Source organism: Neomonachus schauinslandi, chromosome 13 (assembly GCF_002201575.2).
Source record: "Neomonachus schauinslandi chromosome 13, ASM220157v2, whole genome shotgun sequence".
Classification (NCBI taxonomy): Eukaryota; Metazoa; Chordata; class Mammalia; order Carnivora; family Phocidae; genus Neomonachus; species Neomonachus schauinslandi.
The window spans coordinates 26,870,465-26,892,658 of NC_058415.1; the positions used below are offsets into that span (position 1 = coordinate 26,870,465).

At 39.1% G+C, this 22,194-nt stretch overlaps 1 protein-coding gene across 4 annotated transcripts in view; it reads right to left on the minus strand.

The window, feature by feature from the left end:
* The window catches only part of TUT7 (terminal uridylyl transferase 7), a 66,651-nt gene that overhangs the window by 33,520 nt on the left and 10,937 nt on the right, over window positions 1-22,194 (minus strand). For all 4 annotated transcript variants that reach the window (XM_021677942.2, XM_044920714.1, XM_044920713.1 and 1 more), the window contains exons 7-12: window positions 21,581-21,632; window positions 20,780-20,849; window positions 19,863-19,989; window positions 18,059-18,178; window positions 4,035-4,172; window positions 1,053-1,233 (exon numbers count right to left, since the gene is read on the minus strand). In XM_021677942.2, coding sequence (XP_021533617.1) covers window positions 1,053-1,233; window positions 4,035-4,172; window positions 18,059-18,178; window positions 19,863-19,989; window positions 20,780-20,849; window positions 21,581-21,632 — 688 coding nt within the window. The remainder of the gene's footprint in view (window positions 1-1,052; window positions 1,234-4,034; window positions 4,173-18,058; window positions 18,179-19,862; window positions 19,990-20,779; window positions 20,850-21,580; window positions 21,633-22,194) is intronic.

A 22,194-nucleotide genomic window follows, 5' to 3' on the forward strand; every position in this document is an offset into this window, starting at 1 on the left:
GGAAGCCCCATCACTGAACTGGCTGGACTGAATTCAGGGGCGAGAGGGAGGCACCAGGAGGAGACACCACTTCTCTCAATCTTTTCTCCTCCCCTAGAACTCCAGCAGGTTAGGCAATTGGCCAGAAGAGCTGTGCCAGAGAAACTGCAGGGGAGGGTTTAAAAATGTGAGATCCCCATGACTGCACACAGAATTTATGCAAAATGCAAAAAAAAAAAAAAAAAAAAAAACCTTCTTATGCAATATAAAGCTTGAAAAAAATCAAGCAAAAATATGAGAATTCCATTTAGGAGGTTCTTTAAGTTATTTCAAGGAGGAGAATTAAGATTTCTAGAGGGGCGGGGCGCCTGGGTGGCTCAGTTGGTTAAGATTTCTAGAGGGGTTTCAACCTCCTGACTTTGCAAAGATGAGAAGAGCTAGTCCATTTAATGTAGTCTACAGGGCACATCAGAGAGTCTTTCATACAATGGTTTTAATTAAATGAGCCTTCGGTAGAAAAAGTGTTCTCATGAATCAGTTCCAAATGCTACTGTAGATATTCCAATAATAACCAGCCCCTCTTTCTATGAAGAGGAATCCAACGAAGAATTATTTTTCATGAGAAAAAGTATTTTCTCACCTTCGTAAAACTAAATGACAACAACAATCCAGGAAAGGACTGAATCTAAAAATCCAGCAAGGAGAACAGTAAAGAGGAAAGGGGGATTCACACATCATGGGGTGGGGGAAAACTGTATAAGCGTTTAAGTTGTTAAGCAATTTACAAAGAAAGCAAGGACTCAGCCAGCCACTGTTTTAGCTGTTTTTTTTTTTTTTTTTTTTTTTTTTTTTTTTAACTAAGACGTTTTACTGCAGTGCTTAAAAAAACCCAGGATGAACAAAGAGTTTGGTCCCTTGGAATGACCACAGTAACACATGCAAGATTCTAACTATTTCACTTTCGGGGTCAGGCCTACATTACGTGTGGAGGCTGAAAGGAGAATGAAGTAAAAAGCATGCGGTTAGACTGGTACCTTAAAAAAAGGGAATTACAGATAAACATTTTGAGATACCTTCAATGGCAATGCGCTTTTTGGGCCAATCCTTTGATTCCCGAGATACAGATTCTTTGACACGAATACTGATCACTAAATCAGCCAAATTAAATTCTAAAGCATAGAATCGAAGCATTTCCACCCAGAGCTGCCCAACTGGAACTGACGGGATGTGCTTGGAATCAAACATTAATGATACCTATTAACAAGCAAAGAGAAACACACAGGTTAGTCGAGATGTCAGCACAATCTGAAAAATTAGAGATCATTCAAGCAAATTACAAAAAATCTAAAAACCTTAGCAAAGACAGGAATTTGACAATCCATCTAGGTAAATCAATCTAGGTTATATTCCGTTGGTGAGAAAATGGCATTCCTACCCTGCACTCCTGGGATGAGAGCATGTTAAAATCTAACCATCATCATAGGAGCAGACAGGCAATTTTAGGCAACCAGGTGGCACTCCTTATTTTGAAGCCTGAATGACAGGTGGAGAGAAACGTGCCCGGATTGCTACTCTCAGCACGGAGCTCTCCCTGGTGCCGCTGGTGGGTGCGTTTACACTTACACACACAAAAATGGGAGGCAGCTATAGGCGGAGAGCAAAAGGCAAAACACTCCTTTCATTTGCTCTGAGAAGCTACATACGCTCACTGAATCTGCCAGGGACAAATGATTTTAAAGTCAACTCTTTTTTTTTTTTTTTAAGGTTTATTTATTTAAGTAATCTCTCTGCCCAACGTGGGGCTTGAACTCATGACCCTGAGATCAAGAGTCTCATGCTGTTACGCCTGATAGAGCCAGGCTCCCCAACGTCAAGTAACTCTTGACATCAGAAATTGATGCAGGTTTTACATTCACTGACTCTCGACAAACTGGAATATACTGTGATGGACTATACTGGAAGGTGCACAGGACCTAGAATAGAAACAAGAGAGTCCAAATACTGACTCTGCCACTTCATGGCTCTTAGCTGCTCTTGGACTTAGCCTCTTCACTCTCAGTCGGAGTGACAGCATAGTGGCTAACAGAACTGGTTTTGCAATGGGACACTTTAGGCTTGAAATCCAACTCTGCCATGTACTAGCTGCGTATGATCCTGGCCAAGCTCTATGCTGTCTAAGGCTCAGTTTCCTCATCTGAACAATGGGGATTACAGTACCCACCTCAGAGGGTTGTTGGGAGGACTGAGTGAGAGAATGTCTGTAAAGAGCTTAGCACAGTGCCTGGCACACATGTTCAAAAAATGGTCGCTATCATTATCTGCAGAGTAGGGATGGTACCACCTATAACACAGGATAGTTATGAGGATTAAATGAGAAACAAGGGAAAGCATCCGGCGGATTTGGTTGCTCTCTGTATTCTTTCACTTATAGTCTTTCAAGTACAAGAAATCCATTTATCATTGAAACATAATGTCACAACTGTAAGATGCTCTTGAGGGGTAATCCAGCTCAACTCCCTAAGTTACAAGAGAAAACTGAAGCCCAAAGAGTTGACGTGACTTGTCAAAGGTCCCACTGCTTGTCAGCGGCAGAACGAGCACAATGTGTCTCGATCCTGGTATCTCGCCATGCAATCAATCTCGACCCTATCTAGGTCTTCATTTCTGAAGTGGTAGCATGACTGATCTCTCCAATTAGCATGAAAATGTAAACATCAAGTATTTGTTTGGGCTTACAGCAACAGCTTTTCCTTCTCTAGGTATACAAATCTGTTGCACAACATACTTTATTATACTGAGCTTCAAAACAAGTGGTATAGTATTTTATTAATCACTAAATCCTGACCACAAGTATTCTGTCAAGTACGATAAAGTCATCAGGTAGATTTACAAAGCAGAACTGCCTGAAAACGGAAATTATCTAGGTCCCTAACACTGTAGTTGAGGACACAAAGAAAACCCCCAGAAATTGAAAGCCTCATTAAATTTCACCTCTTTATCCATAAGCCTTATTCAGCATCACTAATGGCTCTTAAGCATCTCACTGAGATGACTTGATAATACCACAATATGGAACTTACAAAACCTTGGACATATCTACACTAGTGGTACTTAAGCTGTTTTTCATTATTGTTTTTATTCTTTTAAAGTAGGGAACGCTTTCTTTTTCAAAAACAAAAAAATGGCAACTAACATTTACTGAGAGCTTACCACTTGCTTGGCACTGAGTTAAGCATTCTAGAAGCCAAGGACCCTATGAGAGGGTACCAATATCATCTCCATTTTTAGGTGAGGAAACTGGGGCCCAAGAAGATTAAGTCATTTTCCCATGGACACACAGCCAGGATGTGGGAGAGCTGGGATATGAATTCACAGATTCTGGCTCCACAGCCTGAACTCTTCTCCACTACTGGAACCCCAAGTAGAAAAGAGAAAAAAGTGGTGGTGTTCTGGTGGCAACAGGGGTTGAATGGCACCACTTCCCTTCTCTCTCCAGCACTCAAGGATTCGAGAAAACACAACTGGACAATCTATGATTCACCACCATTTCCCCATTTTAAGCATGGACCTGAGGAGCGACAGGACTTGTTTGAGTAGAGCAAGGACTAGAATCCTGGTCTCAGAAGTCCTTTGCGGGTATTGCTACCATTTCATCCCAGAGAGTTACGGGGAAGGTCATGGGGTCAGGGCCCATACACCAATTTGGGGCAGATACCTATCCTTATTTCTAGTATAATTACATTGCTCAGTTTTGTTTGAAATTTCAATGGCAGTTCTTCCCTTGTGCATAAATTTCCCTGCCTCCCCCTAATGGTACTGATGAGGACACTGAAATACATTATATTGAATACTTCTTCACTGTGGATTCAGTGATCTGAATTTTACCTTCTCTCATTACTTGTCTATTTCAAGGACTGAACAAACTAGGGAATGAAATATCCATGAAAGAGTTAAGATAGTTGACAGATGAAAGGATGACTGATTAACTCACAGACTCCACAATTAACAATGAAATCAAATATAAATGGCAAAATGAACAATGAGAGAGAACAGACCTGTCCCCTTTTAACAGGTACTTCTTTTGGTGTGTCTGCATCCCCGGCGGCATTGTCAGTGTATTCCCAGACCACGGTGTCTTTTTGAACATCTTTAAGGTTGAAGTTCCCTAGTTTGTTTAATGAGAATCCTTCGATCTAGGAAAAATTAGACATATACTATTATTATGAGGTAGAAAGGATTTTATAGCAACCAGAGTGTATTAACCCTGGAAGAAATGAAAACACAGCCCATTGAAAATAGAAAAGGTATCAGTTTATGGACTGAGACATCTGTTAATTTAAAAATATTTTTTAAAAGTAAAAAACAAGGTTTTCACTTGCAAAAGAAATGGTGATTTTGTGAGATAATTCTTTAGTGAACAGTCTAAGAGAAGGTAACACAGCCTAGGCCCAAAGCGACGGGTTCTGGAGTAAAACTGCACAGGCCCCAACCTCACCTCCCTTGTGGAGCTGTGAGACTTTCAGTCAGTACCTTCCTCCAGGTCTCAGGTTTCTGTAAAAACGGGTTACACTAGAACTTCCCCCATGAGATAGTTGTGACATGAAATAATGGACACAAACCACTGACACAGCATATGGCACACAGGGAATGCTCAATGTGAGAAACTATTTATATTGATGCTGCTGAGATGCCAATTGCTAAAGAACACAGTCTGGGCTCAAAAGGTCTAAGAAATGTGGAACAAAGTTGAACAGATTTCTTTATTGTGCAGGGGGCTTGATCATAGCCTTTAAACTGGTTAATGTAGCTAATGGGTCATGGTGTGGGGTGTGGATGCGGTATCCCGTTTCTCAAATGTATTTCCATGTCAGATGGGACTACTTTTTTGGTTTAGTACACAGAGTGATCCTTCTAAAACATAAGCCAACATTTCATTTCACCTGCTCACAATGGTTTCCTTCTTAATCAGGATAAAATTCAGTCCCTTCCAGGGCCTAGGTAATCTGGCCCTTTGCCACTTCTCTGTCCCATCTTCTCGATACATCCTCCTGGCTCAGAGTGCTACTCCCTCTGCTTTAAAAGCTCCTCCCCTAACAACCACGGAGCCACACTCCCTGGCTGGCTTGTGCTTTTAGGGCTCCACCTAAGAAATCCTTGCCCACCCTCAGGCTGCAAAGATTTTTTTTCCTTTTTCTTCTGGGAATTTGATTATTTTATTTTATTTTATTTTGAGAGAGAGCGAGCGAGAGCATGAGTTGAGGGAGAGGCAGAGGGAGAAGGAGTGACAGATTCTCAACTGAGCAGGGATCCCAACAAGGGGCTTGATCCCAGGAGCCTGGGATCATGACCTGAGCTAAAGGCAGACACTTAACCAAATGAGCCACCCAGGTGCCCAGGGAATTTGATAATTTTAACTTCTACATTTAAATCTTTGATCTATTTTGAGTTAATTTTGGTGGATGTTGGGAGGTTAAGGGTTGATGTTCATATTTTTTTTCCTTATGAATATCTAGATTCTCCAGGATCAACTGTTGAAAAGACTTTCCCCCCAATGAAATGCTTATGCACTTTTGTTGAAAACAGTATCAATGCTTCCAATCCACAGACTTGGTATGTCTCTACATTTATGTATGTTCTTATTTAATTTTCACAGTAATGTTCTATTGTTCACGTTGGAAGTCTTACACATCTTTTGTTAAATTTATTCTTAATTAGTGTATGTTTTCAAGCAGCATTATTAATGGCATTTTTCAAAACCATTTTTAAATGTTGCTAATATATAAAAGTACAAATCTTTTAGTATATCATCTTTGTATTCTATGCTCATACTAAATTTAATTAACTAAGCTCTAGAAGTGGTTTTGTAGTTTTCTGAGGATTTTCTATGTAAACCATCATGTTATCCAACATAGAGAAACTTCAACTTCTTCCTTTCAGGTCTTTATGACTTTTTATTTTCTTTCCTTATTGTAATGACCAGGACTTCCTTTAACTATTTGGATAGGCAGTACCTACTGCCAGGGACCTAATCAATAGGGACATTAGTAAGATGTTGGAACTAGAGTTCAGAATGACGATTTTAAAGATACTAGCTGGGCTTGAAAAAAGCATGGACGGTATTAGAGAAACCCTTTCTGGAGAAATAAAAGAACTAAAATCTAACCAAGTCGATATCAAAAAGGCTATTAATGAGGTGCAATAAAAAATGGAGGCTCTAACTGCTAGGATAAATGAGGCAGAAGAGGGACTTAGTGATATAGAAGACCAAATGATGGAAAATAAAGAAGCTGAGAAAAAGATAACGACTGGATCATGAGGGCAGAATTCGAGAGATAAGCGATACCATAAGACAAAACAATATTAGAATAACTGGGATCCCAGAAGAAGAAGAAAGAGAGAGAGGGGCAGAAGGTATACTGGAGCAAATTATAGCAGAGAACTTCCCTAATTTGGGGAAGGAAACAGGCATCAAAATCCAGGAGGCACAGAGAACCCCCCTCAAAATCAATACAAATAGGTCAACACCCCGACATCTAATAGTAAAACTTACGAGTCTCAGAGACAAAGAGAAAATCCTGAAAGCAGCTCGGGAGAAGAGATCTGTAACCTACAATGGTAGAAACATGAGATTGGCAACAGACCTATCCACAGAGACCTGGCAGGCCAGAAAGGACTGGCAGGATATATTCAGAGCACTAAATGAGAAAAATATGCAGCCAAGAATACTATATCCAGCTAGGCTGTCACTGAAAATAGAAGGAGAGATAAAAAGCTTCCAGGACAAACAAAAACTAAAGGAATTTGCAAACATGAAACCAGCCCTACAAGAAATCTTGAAAGGGGTCCTCTAAGCAAAGAGAGAGCCTAAAAGCAACATAGACCAGAAAGGAACACAGACAATATACGGTAACAGTCACCTTACAGGCAATACAATGGCACTAAATTCCTATCTTTCAATAGTTACCCTGAATGTAAATGGGCTCAATGCCCCAATCAAAAGACACAGGCTATCAGAGTGGATAAAAAAACAAGACCCATCGATATGCTGTCTGCAAGAGACTCATTTTAGACCCAAAGACACCCCCAGATTGAAAGTGAGGGGGTGGAAAACCATTTACCATGCTAATGGACACCAAAAGAAAGCTGGGGTGGCAATCCTTATATCAGACAAATTAGATTTTGAACCAAAGACTATAATAAGAGATGAGGAAGGACACTATATCCTACTTAAAGGGTCTATCCAACAAGAAGATCTAACAATTGTAAACATCTATGCCCCTAACATGGGAGCAGCCAATTATATCAGGCAATTAATAACAAAAACAAGGAAACATGTGGACAGCAATACAATAATAGTGGGGGACTTTAACACCCCGTCACTGAAATGGACAGATCATCTAAGCAAAGATCAACAAGGAAATAAAGACTTTAAATGACACACTGGACCAAATGGACTTCACAGATATATTCAGAACATTCCATCCCAAAGCAACAGAATACACATTTTTCTCTAGTGCCATGGAACATTCTCCAGAATAGATCACATCCTAGGTCACAAATCAGGTCTCAACTGGTACCAAAAGACTGGGATCATTCCCTGCCTATTTTCAGACCACAATGCTTTGAAATTAGAACTCAATCACAAGAGGAAAGTTGGAAAGAACTCAAACACATGGAGGCTAAAGAGCATCCTACTGAAGAATGAATGGGCCAACCAGGAAATTAAAGAAGAATTTAAAAAATTCATGGAAACCAATGAAAATGAAAACACAACTGTTCAAAATCTTTGGGATCCAGCAAAGGCTTTCCTAGGAGGAAAGTATATAGCAATACAAGCCTTTCTCAAGAAAGAAGAAAGGTCTCAAATACACAACCTAACCCTACACCTAAAGGAGCTGGAGAAAGAACAGCAAATAAAGCCTAAACCCAGCAGGAGAAGAGAAATAATAAAGATCAGAGCAGAAATCAATGAAATAGAAACCAAAAGAACAGTAGAACAGATCAACGAAACTAGGAGCTGGTTCTTTGAAAGAATTAATAAGATCGATAAACCCCTGGCCAGACCTATCAAAAAGAAAAGAGAAATGACCCAAATAATTAAAATCATGAATGAAAGAGGAGAGATCACAACCAACACCAAAGAAATACAAATGTAAGAACATATTATGAGCAACTATACGCCAGCAAATTAGATAATTTGAAAGAAATGGATGCATTCCTAGAGATGTATAAACTACCAAAACTGAACCAGGAAGAAATAGAAAACCTGAACAGACCTATAACCGCTAAGGAAATTGAAGCAGTCATCAAAAATCTCCCAACAAACAAATGCCCAGGGCCAGATGGCTTCCCAGGGGAATTCTATCAAACATTTCAAGAAGAATTAATACCTATTCTTCTGAAACTGTTCCAAAAAATAGAAATGGAAGGAAAACTTCCAAACTTGTTTTATGAGGCCACCATTACCTTGATCCCAAATCAAAGACCCCACCAAAAAAGAGAATTACAGACCAATATCCTTGATGAACATGGATGCAAAAATTCTCACCAAAATACTAGTCAATAGGATCCAACAGTACATTAAAAGGATTATTCACCACGATCAAGTGGGATTTATCCCTGGGCTGCAAGGTGGTTCAACATCCGCAAATCAATCAATGTGATACAATACATTAACAAAAGAAAGAACAAGAATCATATGATCCTCTCAATAGATGCAGAGAAAGCATTTGACAAAGTACAGCATCCTTTCTTGATCAAAACTCTTCAGAGTATAGGCATAGAGGGTACATACCTCAATATCATAAAAGCCATCTATGAAAAACCTACAGTGAGTATCATTCTCAATGGGGAAAAACTGAGAGCTTCCCCCTAAGGTCAGGAACACAGCAGGATTGTCCACTATCACCACTGCTATTCAACATAGTATTAGAAGTCCTAGCCACAGCAATCAGACAACAAAAAGAAATCAAAGGCATCCAAATCGGCAAAGAAGAAGTCAAACTCTCACTCTTTGCAGATGATATGATACTTTATGTGGAAAACCCCAAAGACTCCACTCCAAAACTGCTAGAACTCATACAGGAATTCAGTAAAGTGGCAGGATATAAAATCAATGCACAGAAATCAGTGGCATTCCTATATACCAACAACAAGACAGAAGGAAGAGAAATTAAGGAGTTGACCCCATTTACAATTGCACCCAAAACCATAAGATACCTAGGAATAAATCTAACCAAAGAGACAAAGGATCTGTACTCAGAAAACTATAAAATACTCATGAAAGAAATTGAGGAAGACATAAAGAAATGGAAAAATGTTCCATGCTCATGGATTGGAAGAACAAATATTGTGAAGCTGTCAATGCTACCTAGAGCAATCTACACATTCAATGCAATCCCCATCAAAACACCATCCACTTTTTTCAAAGAAATGGAACAAATAATCCTAAAATTTGTATGGAACCAGAAAAGACCCCAAAATAGCCAGAGGAATGTTGAAAAAGAAAAGCAAAGCTGGTGGCATCACAATTCCGGACTTCAAGCTCTATTACAAAGCTGTCATCAGCAAGACAGTATGGTACTGGCACAAAAACAGACACTTAGATCAATGGAACAGAACAGAGAGCCCAGAAATATGGTCAACTAGCCTTCAACAAAGCAGGAAAGAATGTCCAATGGAAAAAAGACAGTCTCTTCAACAAATGGTGTTGGGAAAATTGGACAGCCACATGCAGAAGAATGAAACTGGACCATTTCCTTACACCACACACAACAATAAACTCAAGATGGTTGAAAGACCTAAATGTGAGACAGGAGTTCATCAAAATCCTAAAGGAGAACACAGGCAGCAACCTCTTTGACCTCAGCCGCAGCAACTTCTTCCTAGAAACATCGCCAAAGGCAAGGGAAGCAAGGGCAAAAATGAACTATTGGGACTTCATCAAGATAAAAAGCTTTTGCACAGCAAAAGAAACAGTCAACAAAACCAAAAGACAACCGACAGAATGGGAGAAGATATTTGCAAATGACATATCAGATAAAGGGCTAGTATCTATAAAGAACTTATCAAAAGCAACACCCAAAGAACAAAGAATCCAATCAAGAAATGGGCAGAAGACATGAACAGACATTTTTCCAAAGAAGACATCCAAACGGACAACAGACACATGAAAAAGTGCTCAACATCGCTCGGCATCAGGGAAATCCAAATCAAAACCTCGATAAGATACCACCTCACACCACTCAGAATAGCTAAAATTAACAAGTAAGGGAAGGACAGATATTGGCGGGGATGCGGAGAAAGGGGAACCCTACACTGTTGGTGGGAATGCAAGCTGGTGCAGCCACTCTGGAAAACGGTATAGAGGTTCCTCAAAAAGTTGAAAATAGAGCTACCATACGATCCAGCAATTGCACTACTGGGTATTACCCCAAAGATAAAAATGTAGGGATCCGAAGGGTACATGCACCCCGACGTTTATAGCAGCAATGTCCACAAAAGCCAAACTATGGAAAGAGCCAAGATGTCCATTGACAGGTGAATGGATAAAGAAGATGTGGTATATATATACAATGGAATATTATGCAGCCATCAAAAGGAATGAGATCTTGCCATTTGCAATGACATGGATGGAACTGGAGGGTATTATGCTGAGCGAAATAAGTCAATCAGAGAAAGACATGTATCATATGATCTCACTGATATGAGGAATTCTTTTTTGTTGTTGTTGTACATTCAAAACTTCCTATCTAGTGAGTTAACTTATTTTTTTCCTTTTTATTTATTTATTATGTTAATCACTATACATCATTAGTTTTTGATGTAGTGTTCCATGATTCATCGTTTGCGTATAACACCCAGTGCTCCATGCAGTACGTGCCCTCTTCAATACCCATCATCAGGCTAACCCATCCCCGCCCCCCCAGAACCCTCAGTTTGTTTCTCAGAGTCCATAGTCTCTCATGGTTCATCTACCCCTCTGATTTCCCCCTCTTCATTCTTCCCTTTCTCCTATCTTCTTTTTTTTTTTTTTTAACATATAATGTACTATTTGTTTCAGAAGTACAGGTCTGTGATTCAACAGTCTTACACAATTCACAGCGCTCACCATAGCACATACCCTCAACAATGTCTATCACCTGGCCACACCAGCCCTCCCACCCCCCACCACTCCAGCAACCCTCAGTTTGTTCCTGAGATTAAGAATTCCTCATATCAGTGAGATCATATGATCCTGTGTTCTTTCTTCTTTTCTCATGAGTCTATCAGGGGCTTATATTACTGATCAAACAGTTGGCCTTGTTTTCTCTATTGTTAGTGTATTTTCTCCTTATTGATTTTGCCCTTAGCTTTAATATTTCCTTTCTTCAAAAACTTACTTTGGGTTGGGACACCTGGGTGGCTCAGTCAGTTGAGCATCTGACTCTTGATTTCAGCTCAGGTCATGATCTCAGGGTTGTGAGATTGAGCCCTGCCTCAGGCTCCTGCTCAGCCTGAGTTGCTTGTCCTTGTCCCTCCCCCTCTGCCCCTCTGCTCATGCTCATGCTCTCTAAATGAATATATAAAATCTTTAAAAAAATAAGAACTTACTTTGGGTTTATGTGGCTCTTTCATTTCTGGCCTCTTGTGGTGAAAATTTAGGTTACTGACTTTAGACCTTTCTTTTAAATTTAAGCATTCAAACCTATAAATTTCCCTGTGAACACTAATTTAGCTGCATCTCACAAATTTGGATTTACTGTGTTTTTATTAAAATTTAGTTCAAAATATTTCTAATTTCCTGTGTGATTTCTTCTCTGACCCATGGATTATTTGTAAGTACACTGTTTAGTTTCCAAATAGATATGATTTTCCTACATATGTTGCCATTATTATTTCTAATTTAATTCCATTGTGGTCAAAGAATATATGATTTCAATCTTAAAATGCATTGAAACTTTTTAAAACAGCATATGGTCTACCTTGATGAAAGTACAATATGCATTTGAAAAAAAAATGTGCACTCTGCAGTTGTTGGGTGTAATGTTCCACAAATATCAACTAGATCCAGGTTGTTGTCAATAGTGTCTATCAAATCCCCTAAATCTTCACTTACGTTTTGTTTAGCTAATACATTAGTCACCTGCTGAGGGGGTGTTATAATCTCTTACTCTGATGGGATAGATTTTGTCAATATTTGGCTCATGTTTTTGGTGCTCTCTTAATAGACACAAACATTTAAGATTGTTTTGCCTTTCTGATGAATTGACCCTATCATAATGAAATGTCCCTTTTTGTCTTTGGATAACATTTCTTCTCTTAAAATTGATCTCATCTGATATTGTAGAGCTTTGGTTTGACTTTAATTCCCCCCCCCAGCTTTATTAGTATAATTCACAAAAACTGGTATATTGTATATATTTAAGGTATATAATCTGATGATTTGATATGCATACACATTATGAAATGATTAATTAATCACTAGTTTCTGATGAGTAGTTGGCCAAATCATTGTTCATTTAGGTAAGGTGTTTCTCTGCCTGCTTTTAAGTTTTGCTTTTTATTTTTGGTTTTGACTATCATGTGCTCTCCATGCTTCTCTTTGAATTTATCTTATTTGAGGTTTCTTCACCTTACCGAGTCTATAAATCTCTTTTATCGAATTTGGGAAGTTTCTGGCTCTTTTCCTGTCCCATCCTCTTATTCCTCTCCTTCTGGGACTCAAATTACCCATAGGTTACATTTTTTTTTAATTGTCCCTAAGTCCCTGAGGTTATTTTTTCCAAATATTTTTCTTTTTCTTCTCCAGATTAATTTCTATTCATCTATTTTCACTTTCACTAACTATTATGTCACCTCCATTCTATGTCCATCCAGTAAACTTTTTATTTAAAAATAATGTATTTTTCACTTCTAAAATTTCCACTTGCTTCTCTACATTTTCTATTTCTCTAGCTGATACTTCCTATCTCTTCATTTATTGCAAGTATGTTTCCTTTATCTCATGGAGCATACTTATTAATAACTTTTATTTTTTTTAAGATTTTATTTATTTATTTGACAGAGAGAGACAGTGAGAGAGGGAACACAAGCAGGGGGAGTGGGAGAGGGAGAAGCAGGCTCCCCGTGGAGCAGGGAGCCCGATGTGGGGCTCGATCCCAGGACCCTGGGACCATGACCTGAGCCGAAGGCAGACGCTTAACGACTGAGCCACCAATAACTCTTTTGTGTTATTGGCGCCCAATAACTCTTTTAAAGTCTTTCAGAGTTCCCACATCTGGGGCATCTTGGTTTGGCAACTGGATTTCTTTTCTCTTTTCCTTTTCTTTTCCCTTTTCCCTTGAGAGTGGGCCCCATTTTCCTTGTTCTTCGTATATTGAGTAATTTTAGATTGCATTCTGGATACTGTGATGCTATATTGTATTATGAAAGTTTTAGATTCTTTAAGTTACTCCAAAATGTGTTGATACTTTTGTAGGTAATTAACTGGACTACATAAACTGCAGACTGTCTCTTCTCTGGTGGACGGCAATTCTGATCTCAGTTCATTTTTCTAAGCCTTAGCCTTAAGCCTGTTTTTAGTCTGCTTTACATGTGTGTTTTGGAAGTGTGTCATTAATTTTGGAAAATTCTGTCATTATTCCAAATTATTTCTTCTGTTCCTTTCTTTTTCTTCCTCTGATACTCCCATAATACATACAACTCTTAGTAATTGTCCTGCACTTCTTAGGTATTCTGTTCCATCTTTTTTTTTTTTCCCCATTCTTTTTTTTATCTCCTTGTTTTTCAGTTTGGGAAGTTTCTGGTGAAGAAAGCATGATTCTTTCCCCCACCTGTGTCCAACCTACTGATGAATCCATCAAAGGCATTCTTCATTTCTGTTACAGACTTTATTTCTAGTATTTCCTTTTGATTTTCTTAGAGCTTCCATCTCTCAAGTTGTGTTACCCATCTGTTCTTGCATGTTCTCCATTTTTTCCATTCAAGCCCTTAGCATATTAATCCTAGTTGTTTTAATTTCCTGGTCTGATAATTCCAATACTTGCTCTGTCTCTTTAAACTATGTCTTTTTGCCTTTTAGTATGACTCATAATTTTCTTGTTGAAAGCTGGATATAGGGGCGCCTAGGGGGCCCAGTTGGTTAAGGGTCTGCCTTCGGCTTAGGTCATAATCCCAGGGTCTTGGGATCGAGCCCCACATGGGGCTCCCTGATCAGCAGGGAGCCTACTTCTCCCTCTGCCTGCCATTCTGCCTGCTTGTGCATGCGCATGCTCTCTCTGTTAAATAAGTAAAATCTTAAAAAAAAAAAAGCAAGCTGGATATATGTACTCGGTAAAAGGAACTGAGGTAGAAAGGCCTTTAGTGTGAAGTTTTATTTATTAGGAGTTAGGCTATGTTTACTGATTGTTATATTAGGAGTTAGGCTATGTTTACTGATTGTTATAGCTGTAGATGTCAAGAGGCTAAAACTTTCTCTGGTGTCCTTGTTTTTATCTTCCCTGTTGTTTTTGGGTTTCCCAAAAGATTTCTTGTGAACTGAGGTCTTTCCATTGTAACCCCATTTTATGCAGGAGCCCTAACAATGTGGTAAGGTCTGGGGGAGGGGAAGCATTCTATAGTCCTCTATGATCAGGTGTCAGTCTTTTAGTGAGCCTGTGGTCCTGGACTGTGACCTTGACAAGTGCTTTTCAATCCTCCCCACCTAAGGAAGACAGGAAGGCTCAGGAAAGGGGATGGAGTTGGGTATTTTTCTTTTCCCCAGGTCGGTTAGGCCCAGGTAAAAAAAAGTTTCCCTTGAAGGCAGGTTTTTGTTTAGGAGAACAGCATGCTCTGGGCATACTTCAAAATGGTGACTTTTTTCCTCACCCTGCCAAAAGCACAGGGGGATTTTTTCTTGGATCTTCACCCTGAGAACCTGGTGGGGGTTCCTGGGGTAGAACCTGTGAAATCATTGGGAGGTTCCCTAAGGCTGGGGCCCCTGCTATTTTTCACTCTCAGGCTTGCCCAGACTGAGCCTCCAGAACCACAGTCTAAGCCCTCCTACCCTGGTATTGGCTCTGTTCCTGGGCTTCTGCTCTAACAAGTTATAATTTGCTGTATTTGCCTGTCTCTCCAATTCTGGGGGCAGTGGCTTTCCCTGTGACCTCAACTCTCTGATGGCTCTAAGAAGAGTTGTTGATTTTCAGTTTGTTCATTTTTTTTTTTTTCCTCTTTTTGTGAAGACAGAGCGATGACTTCCAAGCTCCTTATAGGACAGACTGGACTGGTTCGGGAGTTAGTCAGAGACATGCTGAGTTTACACACAGAATTAAGGGTTCCACTTCTCAGTATCTTTCCCCCGGGTTTTCCCCCTTTATCTGGTGGCCCTAGTTCCTCTGGCCAGAGAGAGGACTGGTTTTGCTATCAGAGGTACGTGCCTTTAGGGTAAAGCCACAGAAGAACAGAAACTCGCTATGTGTCGGACACTTGCTCTAAAGTTTGACTTCTCTCCAAAGTCTGCTTGTGCTTGTTCAGTCTCCAGAGCCTTCACATTGTTGTTTTCTTGTGTTTTGTTGAGAATTTATAGCTGTTATTTATACAAGGATCACTTGGTTAGGAGGTTGTGCCTCCACATCATAAGTAGAAGTTGACTTTCCATTGAGGGGAAAAAGAACTACAGTTGTTCTCCTGCCTTGGTTCAGGAGCTTTACATTCATGATCTCATTTCAGAATTTTTCAGAGGAGGACTCTGAGGCTCAGAGAAAATAAATAACTTGCCGAAGGTCATAAGGATATGTGTAAGTGACGAAATCTGGAGGAATTGTAGGGCTAGCAAACTTTAGACTACTCCTCTTTCGACTATATTAGCTGGCATCCTTCATGGGTAAATAACTGCTAAAAGCTAAGTCTATATAATCTAAAATAAGACAGATGCCAAAGAATAACTACTAGGAGACTAGTAAAATATTGTTGTAGGGATGAAAGATGCTGAGAGGACAGGGTTAAACCAATTCATCAGTCACAACTCGTTATGATTAACTTTTAGTCAAATCAAAGTCTAATAACAATACATGGGAGTAAAAGGTCAGCGAGGACAGCCTCCAACATGGAAGAGGTTGGCGTAGATTGGCTTAAGAATCTCTGAAGAGAGATGAGGGCACAGAGGCATGATATCCTAAACTTCTTGACAAGGAATTTCATCTTATTCATCTGTGTATTCCCTTCAGAGCCAGGTAAAATGACAAACATACACAGTGCTTTAAAGATTTTGAAGGAATTAACAGTTTAGATACTTTTATAAACATCATTTTGAAATCTTCAATGCATTTTGTACAGAAATAATGATGTAAAATTTCTGGCACCAATAAGTGAATTTAATTAAATAGTGAATTTAATTTCTTTTCCCGCACTTGCTTTATATTTCTATGACTCTAGCAGAAGTTTCTAGCATTTACTGGTAAGACTTTAGCATTGATGCCTGATGAGTTTAAAATACTGAAAACTGTAGATCATTTTGGTTCAGGCAGTAGAGGGTGCCTTATTTGATGACAGAATTCAATCCATTTTTGTCCACCACATACCTGTTTCTGTCATTAAATCTTAAGTGAACAAATGGTGTAATCAAAAGCAAATTCAATGTCACTTTAGAGAATGGCCAGTACCACTGCCTAGGATATACTGGCCATAGAATAGGGTATTCATAAGCAAATCCTGAGGAGAACCACATCACCAGAATAGAAACATCCTTTTTCCTGCATCCTCACATCAGTGACAGCTGACTACTCAGAGGTGACCAGGACACCAGAAAAGGTAGATCTCACTAAGACAATAGTGAGTATGGGAACACATACAAAGGCCCTCTTGGGCACAGGAATCTAAATGGTTTGGTCCCATCCTAAACTCCTGTCTCTACTGGATTAAAGTGAAAGGAAAACCTTAAAGACCTTCACAGGCCCTTCTGGGTCTGATGGGAAGGGTTATTTATCAGCTAAGGGTTGACTATTCTCTCTTCTGTCCACCAGGACAGCTATCTAGCAGACACCCGCTGGGGCCTTGTATTCTTTCATTTCAGTACCACAAGCACAAAGAGAGTGCCCTTCAGGCCACTGGGACGCACAGCGGACTGTGATCCGTCTGCCAGGAGAGTTTACAAGGGGCTCATTTTGCTTTGGTCTTTGTTCCTAGGACCCCGCAGATAAAGGTCCTTGCTCAATACTCACTATATTAAGTATAAAGAAAAAAATGTTCCCTATAATCATGTATTTTTGATATATACTCATAGTTAAGCTACTGCTATAGAACAAATCCTCCTTAAATGATGAGAATCCTGTGTACGGTAAGAAGAAAGGTGGTTACAATACCATATGTGCCAAAATAAGCTTTTTACCAAGTGAGACTTTTTATACATTAAGTATACATATAAGATTTTTATCAAGAAAAACACCTAGGATTTAAAAGTGAGGTTTCCAAAAGGATGAGAAGAGTATTATTTTGACTTTGAGATAGAGACTTCTTTAATCCTACTATTTGAATAAATCAACTTTAGCTTATTGCAGAAAAAGAGTGGTCATATTACTGAATTCTAACTCATCTTAAACACCGAAATATTATTCGAGAGGTGACGACAACATTCTGCATCTTGCAGTACAACTAGCAATCTCAATACTTCTATTTTCTTTTGTTTCACAGGGAATGGGGAATGCAGAGAGCTCAAAGACTAGAAACAGAAAGTAAGTTACAGCAACAAATGCTTCATACAGTCTGTGTGGAGGTGACTTGTAAATTTAAGTAATTATACCCAGAGGAAGTATGTACCAAAGGATAAATTTAATTCAGGTTCACATTGTCTTGTTTAAAACCCTCAGGATCCTATGTGTTTCGCAAATTAAGAGCTTTTTCAGTTTAGAAAAGTAATCCTATCCCCAGCAGAGTACACACCAGCATCTTGTAGGCAAATACACTAATATTTCAGCAGTGAGAGGCATGAATATTCATACTAGTAGGATAAATAAATTCATGTCCATTCTGGCTAAGTTTTTAGATTTTGAAATTATGCATAAGCAATTGTGGCCCTGGAATAAAATTAGTATCAGATATATAAGCAAAAAAAGTTTTATACCCATGATCCTAGATAAACAGGCAGAAGAGGTTCTTTCCTTTGTTGAAGAAAGAAAATAGCCATCAGGGCAAACACATAAGGCGGCAAACCTCCTTCTTCAGGGCGATCTATACTGCAAAGCTACAAATGAGAGAAAAAAAGGATAAGCATTCTTTTGTACCAACCTATCATTTACATATTTTGTTCTAAAACCTTTTATAAAATACCACAGTGACAAAAAATAAAACTTCCATAAACTTTTGGAGCAACGACATATTGTGATGGTGTGTGGCAACTTCAATTTCAAATTTTTAATCTAATATTTGTTATTTCTTTTTTTGACATCCACAGCAAATCCACTCAACTTGGTTAAAATGCTTGTTAGTGAAATCAAAATGATGGTTCAATCCCAAGTGCAAGCCAACTGGCTCTGCTCAGTTCAATGGTCTGAACCTACATCTGAACTTACTGCCTTGAAAATTCATGCTTTGCCCAGAAAGGTGATTGGGGAAAGAATGTAGGCAAACTCATTAGCACCAACAGGAATAACAATTTTTTTTTTTAAAGATTTTATTTATTTGACAGAGAGAGAGATAGCGAAAGCAGGAACACAGCAGGCGGAGTGGGAAAAGGAGAAGCAGGCTTCCCGCGGAGGAGGGAGCCCGATGCGGGGCTCGATCCCAGGACTCTGGGATCATGACCTGAGCCGAAGGCACTTAACAACTGAGCCACCCAGGTGCCCAACAGGAATAACAATTTAAAAAGCATAGCCTACTTAGTGATGAAGTGGGAAGCAGCTTTCAGAGGACAGTATATTGTAATTATCAATTCACCTGGTTAAGACTGATGCAATCCTCTGCTTATCCTGGACCGGAGCAATAGGAACTATATATTGTTACTGCTGTACCTTTTTTTTTTTTAAGATTTTATTTATTTATTTGTCAGAGAGAGAGAGAGGGAGAGAGTGCATGCACGCAGGCAAGGAGAGCGGCAGGCAGAGAATCTCAATGCAGGGCTCGATCCCAGAACCCTGGGATCATGACCTGAGCTGAAGGCAGACGCTTAACCTACTGAGCCACACAGGTGCCCCTGTTACTGACATAATCAGTAAAGCTCTAGCTTTTCTCTCTAAAGTACCTACACAGAATCTCAATTTTATAATCATCATGGGACCTTAAGTTTTAAGGAAATACTAAATACTCTAATAAATATGGAGAAATATAAGTATGAGCAGAGAGTGGCTTCCATTTTTTGGATTCTCTGGGTACATAATTAGAAATGGTATCTCTCGGGGCGCCTGAGTGGCTCAGTCGGTTAAGCGGCTGCCTTCGGCTCAGGTCATGATGCTGGGGTCCTGGAATCGAGCCCCACATCTGGCTCCCTGCTCAGTGGAGAGCCTGCTTCTCCCTCTCCCTCTGCCTACTTGTGCTCTCTATCTCTCTGTCAAATAAATAAATAAAATCTTTAAAAAAACAAAAAAAAGAAATGGTATCTCTCAAACTTTCCTGTGCCTAAGAAGTACGCTGGGAAACCAGTTAGAATGTAAATTCTTTGGGCCATATCCTATATTTGACCCACAAATTTGATTTTTAATAAGCACTGTAAGTCATTTTGATCTTTTCAGCAATACTGTTACAGTGAAACAGAAACACTAAATTTTCCTTTCTGCAGATATTAAAATTTCTGTTCCGATACTCAGATGCCTACTCTCTTCATGTCTATAAATAATGCATCCAAACGTTTAAGATTAACCAAGCAAAAAATCAAAGCATACTGTTTATGCATACATAGAATGTGCTCACACATTTAAAGAACTCAAACCTACCTTTGCCCAGTATCTAAAGGCAATCACCAAAGGAACCAGCTTTGATTCAAGTTTTCCAAGGGCAGTTAAATGGTTTGTCGTCAAACAAGCATTTTCATTTCCTGCACTCACTTTACAAAGAAGACCACTGGGGGGGGTGTGGGTAAGGGGTGGAGATGGGAAAGAAAAAGAGAAAGATAAAAAGCATTACACAGGTATCAATAACTAATTTGCACTGATAATAAATATCTTCAAAATGAAATAAAAAACTCACAAAATCTTTATGGGTCATTTAGGTCATTGCATTAAGAAAAAGATAGGGCAGCTATTCTCTGAGCGAACTTTATTTTTCAGAACTAAAACTCTGTATTTTCATACATTAAAACTATTTCTGGGGGGGAAATGAAAATTAGGAAAATACTGTAAAATGGTTCAAATGGGAGTAGGAATTCATCTTTGTAAAAAGTAAAGGAGTGTTTTCCCAAGAGTTGGAGGAATCTGCCTAATGAAGAATCATTACAGCCTACAAACCACCCATGTACTATGGTGATGGTAATGCTTCCAGATGGAGGGAGACACACATGGGGGAAGTCACACTAATTGTTACTCAGCATTGCTAAAAATGCTGCTAAAAAGCATGGCAAAGTAAGGTGGCTACAGCAAATAACCCTTCGATAAAGTTGTTTTTTACTGAAATGAAGTGGGTCAAAATGCTTCCTTCCTCCACTGTTTCAAATAATTTTATTCTTTTTAAAATAAAACACCTTCTGTTCCTGCATCAAATGCCAAAAGTATAGAGAGAATGCTAACAGTGAGCCTGTGAAATTAATCACATGAGGAGCTTGCTATTCTAGAAACTGGACATTAAGATGTAATAAAGTACATGTGCTCCTGGCAAGTTTCTATTCAATATACAAACAGCTTAAAGAAACAGAGACCTTTGCTTTTCTCTGCACACCACCACTGGCACTCTAGCGTGGAAGTCTGCATCCACATCAATAAAAGAGTCTGAGGAAAGAGGAAAAAATATTAAGTAGGTTAATTAAACCTCTGTTTAAAAGCAGAACTAGATGAAGTACAAGTTGTGACTTAATCGGTTCGGGCTTTTGAAAGAGGATTACGAAATAAAGCTCTGAGATGACTTGAAAAGGGAAACAGTATTATGTACAACAATCAAATAATCACATTAATTTAAAACCCTTATTTTGCAAAACTCACACTTGATTAGAAATGACTACATTATTGAATCAGAATATTTAAGTGTTATGTGGATAAGGAAATTAGAAATGTGGATGGGATATATTCAAGAACAAAATTGCTGCAAAAGCTACTAAAATACCTGGGTTCATAATACATTATTGGCTGAAGTAAGAAGAAATGTCTGAATGTTTCATTCAACCCAAACAAGAATGATGGGAAAGACTAATTCATGGGATGAGACAGTTTAATGAGGCCTATGGAGAGCATAAAAAGTCATCAAGTCCTAAGCCAGATAATACTTTGGACAACTGATAACCTTAACCAGGAGCAAATATTTGGGGATTTATTAACCAGGGTTGGGTCACACCTATTTATCGTATTAATTTAAACCACAGAATGGTTTTGTTCGAATATTACCCACAGAAATAATTAAAAGACACATGACTTCCTATTTTCAACGTTTGACAAATAAGATATATCCAAATTATAGACAAAAGAAAAAAAATTAAGAGCAAAAGGTGGAAAGAATTTGGCCTTACCGCTGTTCTTTAAGCATTCTTGAACAAGTAAGAGAACATCTGGCTGAGACATCTAGGAAACAAATCAATGAATACATCACTAATCCATAAGTACTGTTGTTTCACTGAGATAATACACGGTCATCTGAAGTTATCCAAACTCCTTTCCAAATTAGAAAGCACACTGCTACCCCAGTAAATAAATTAATCATTATGCCATGTGCACACATTAGTCAGAGACAGAGATGAACGCCAAATGAGGGAAAGCGACCTGTTACAAAGTTAACTCCTGATTAATGAATTCCTGAGGTAATCAGCCTCTCCGCAAATCTCCAAGACACAAAACTGTTCATGTCACCTCTCACTCTAAGACTACTTCAACAGATTGCTTGCTGGTCTCCACTTCAGCCTTGCCTCTCTCCAATCCTTGCTCCGCATAGGAACCACAACCATTTCACATCATAAATCAGACCTAGGCGTGCCCTTCCTTAAAACTCTCAATAGCTTCCTACTGCCCTTAGGTCACAGTGAAACTCTTTACCAAGGCCCACAGATCCTGCATGTTGGGTCCTCAGTCCTAATCTTAAAGCTGCTTCTTTCTCTTGGTCCCTCCACCATGGCTATACAATCATCCA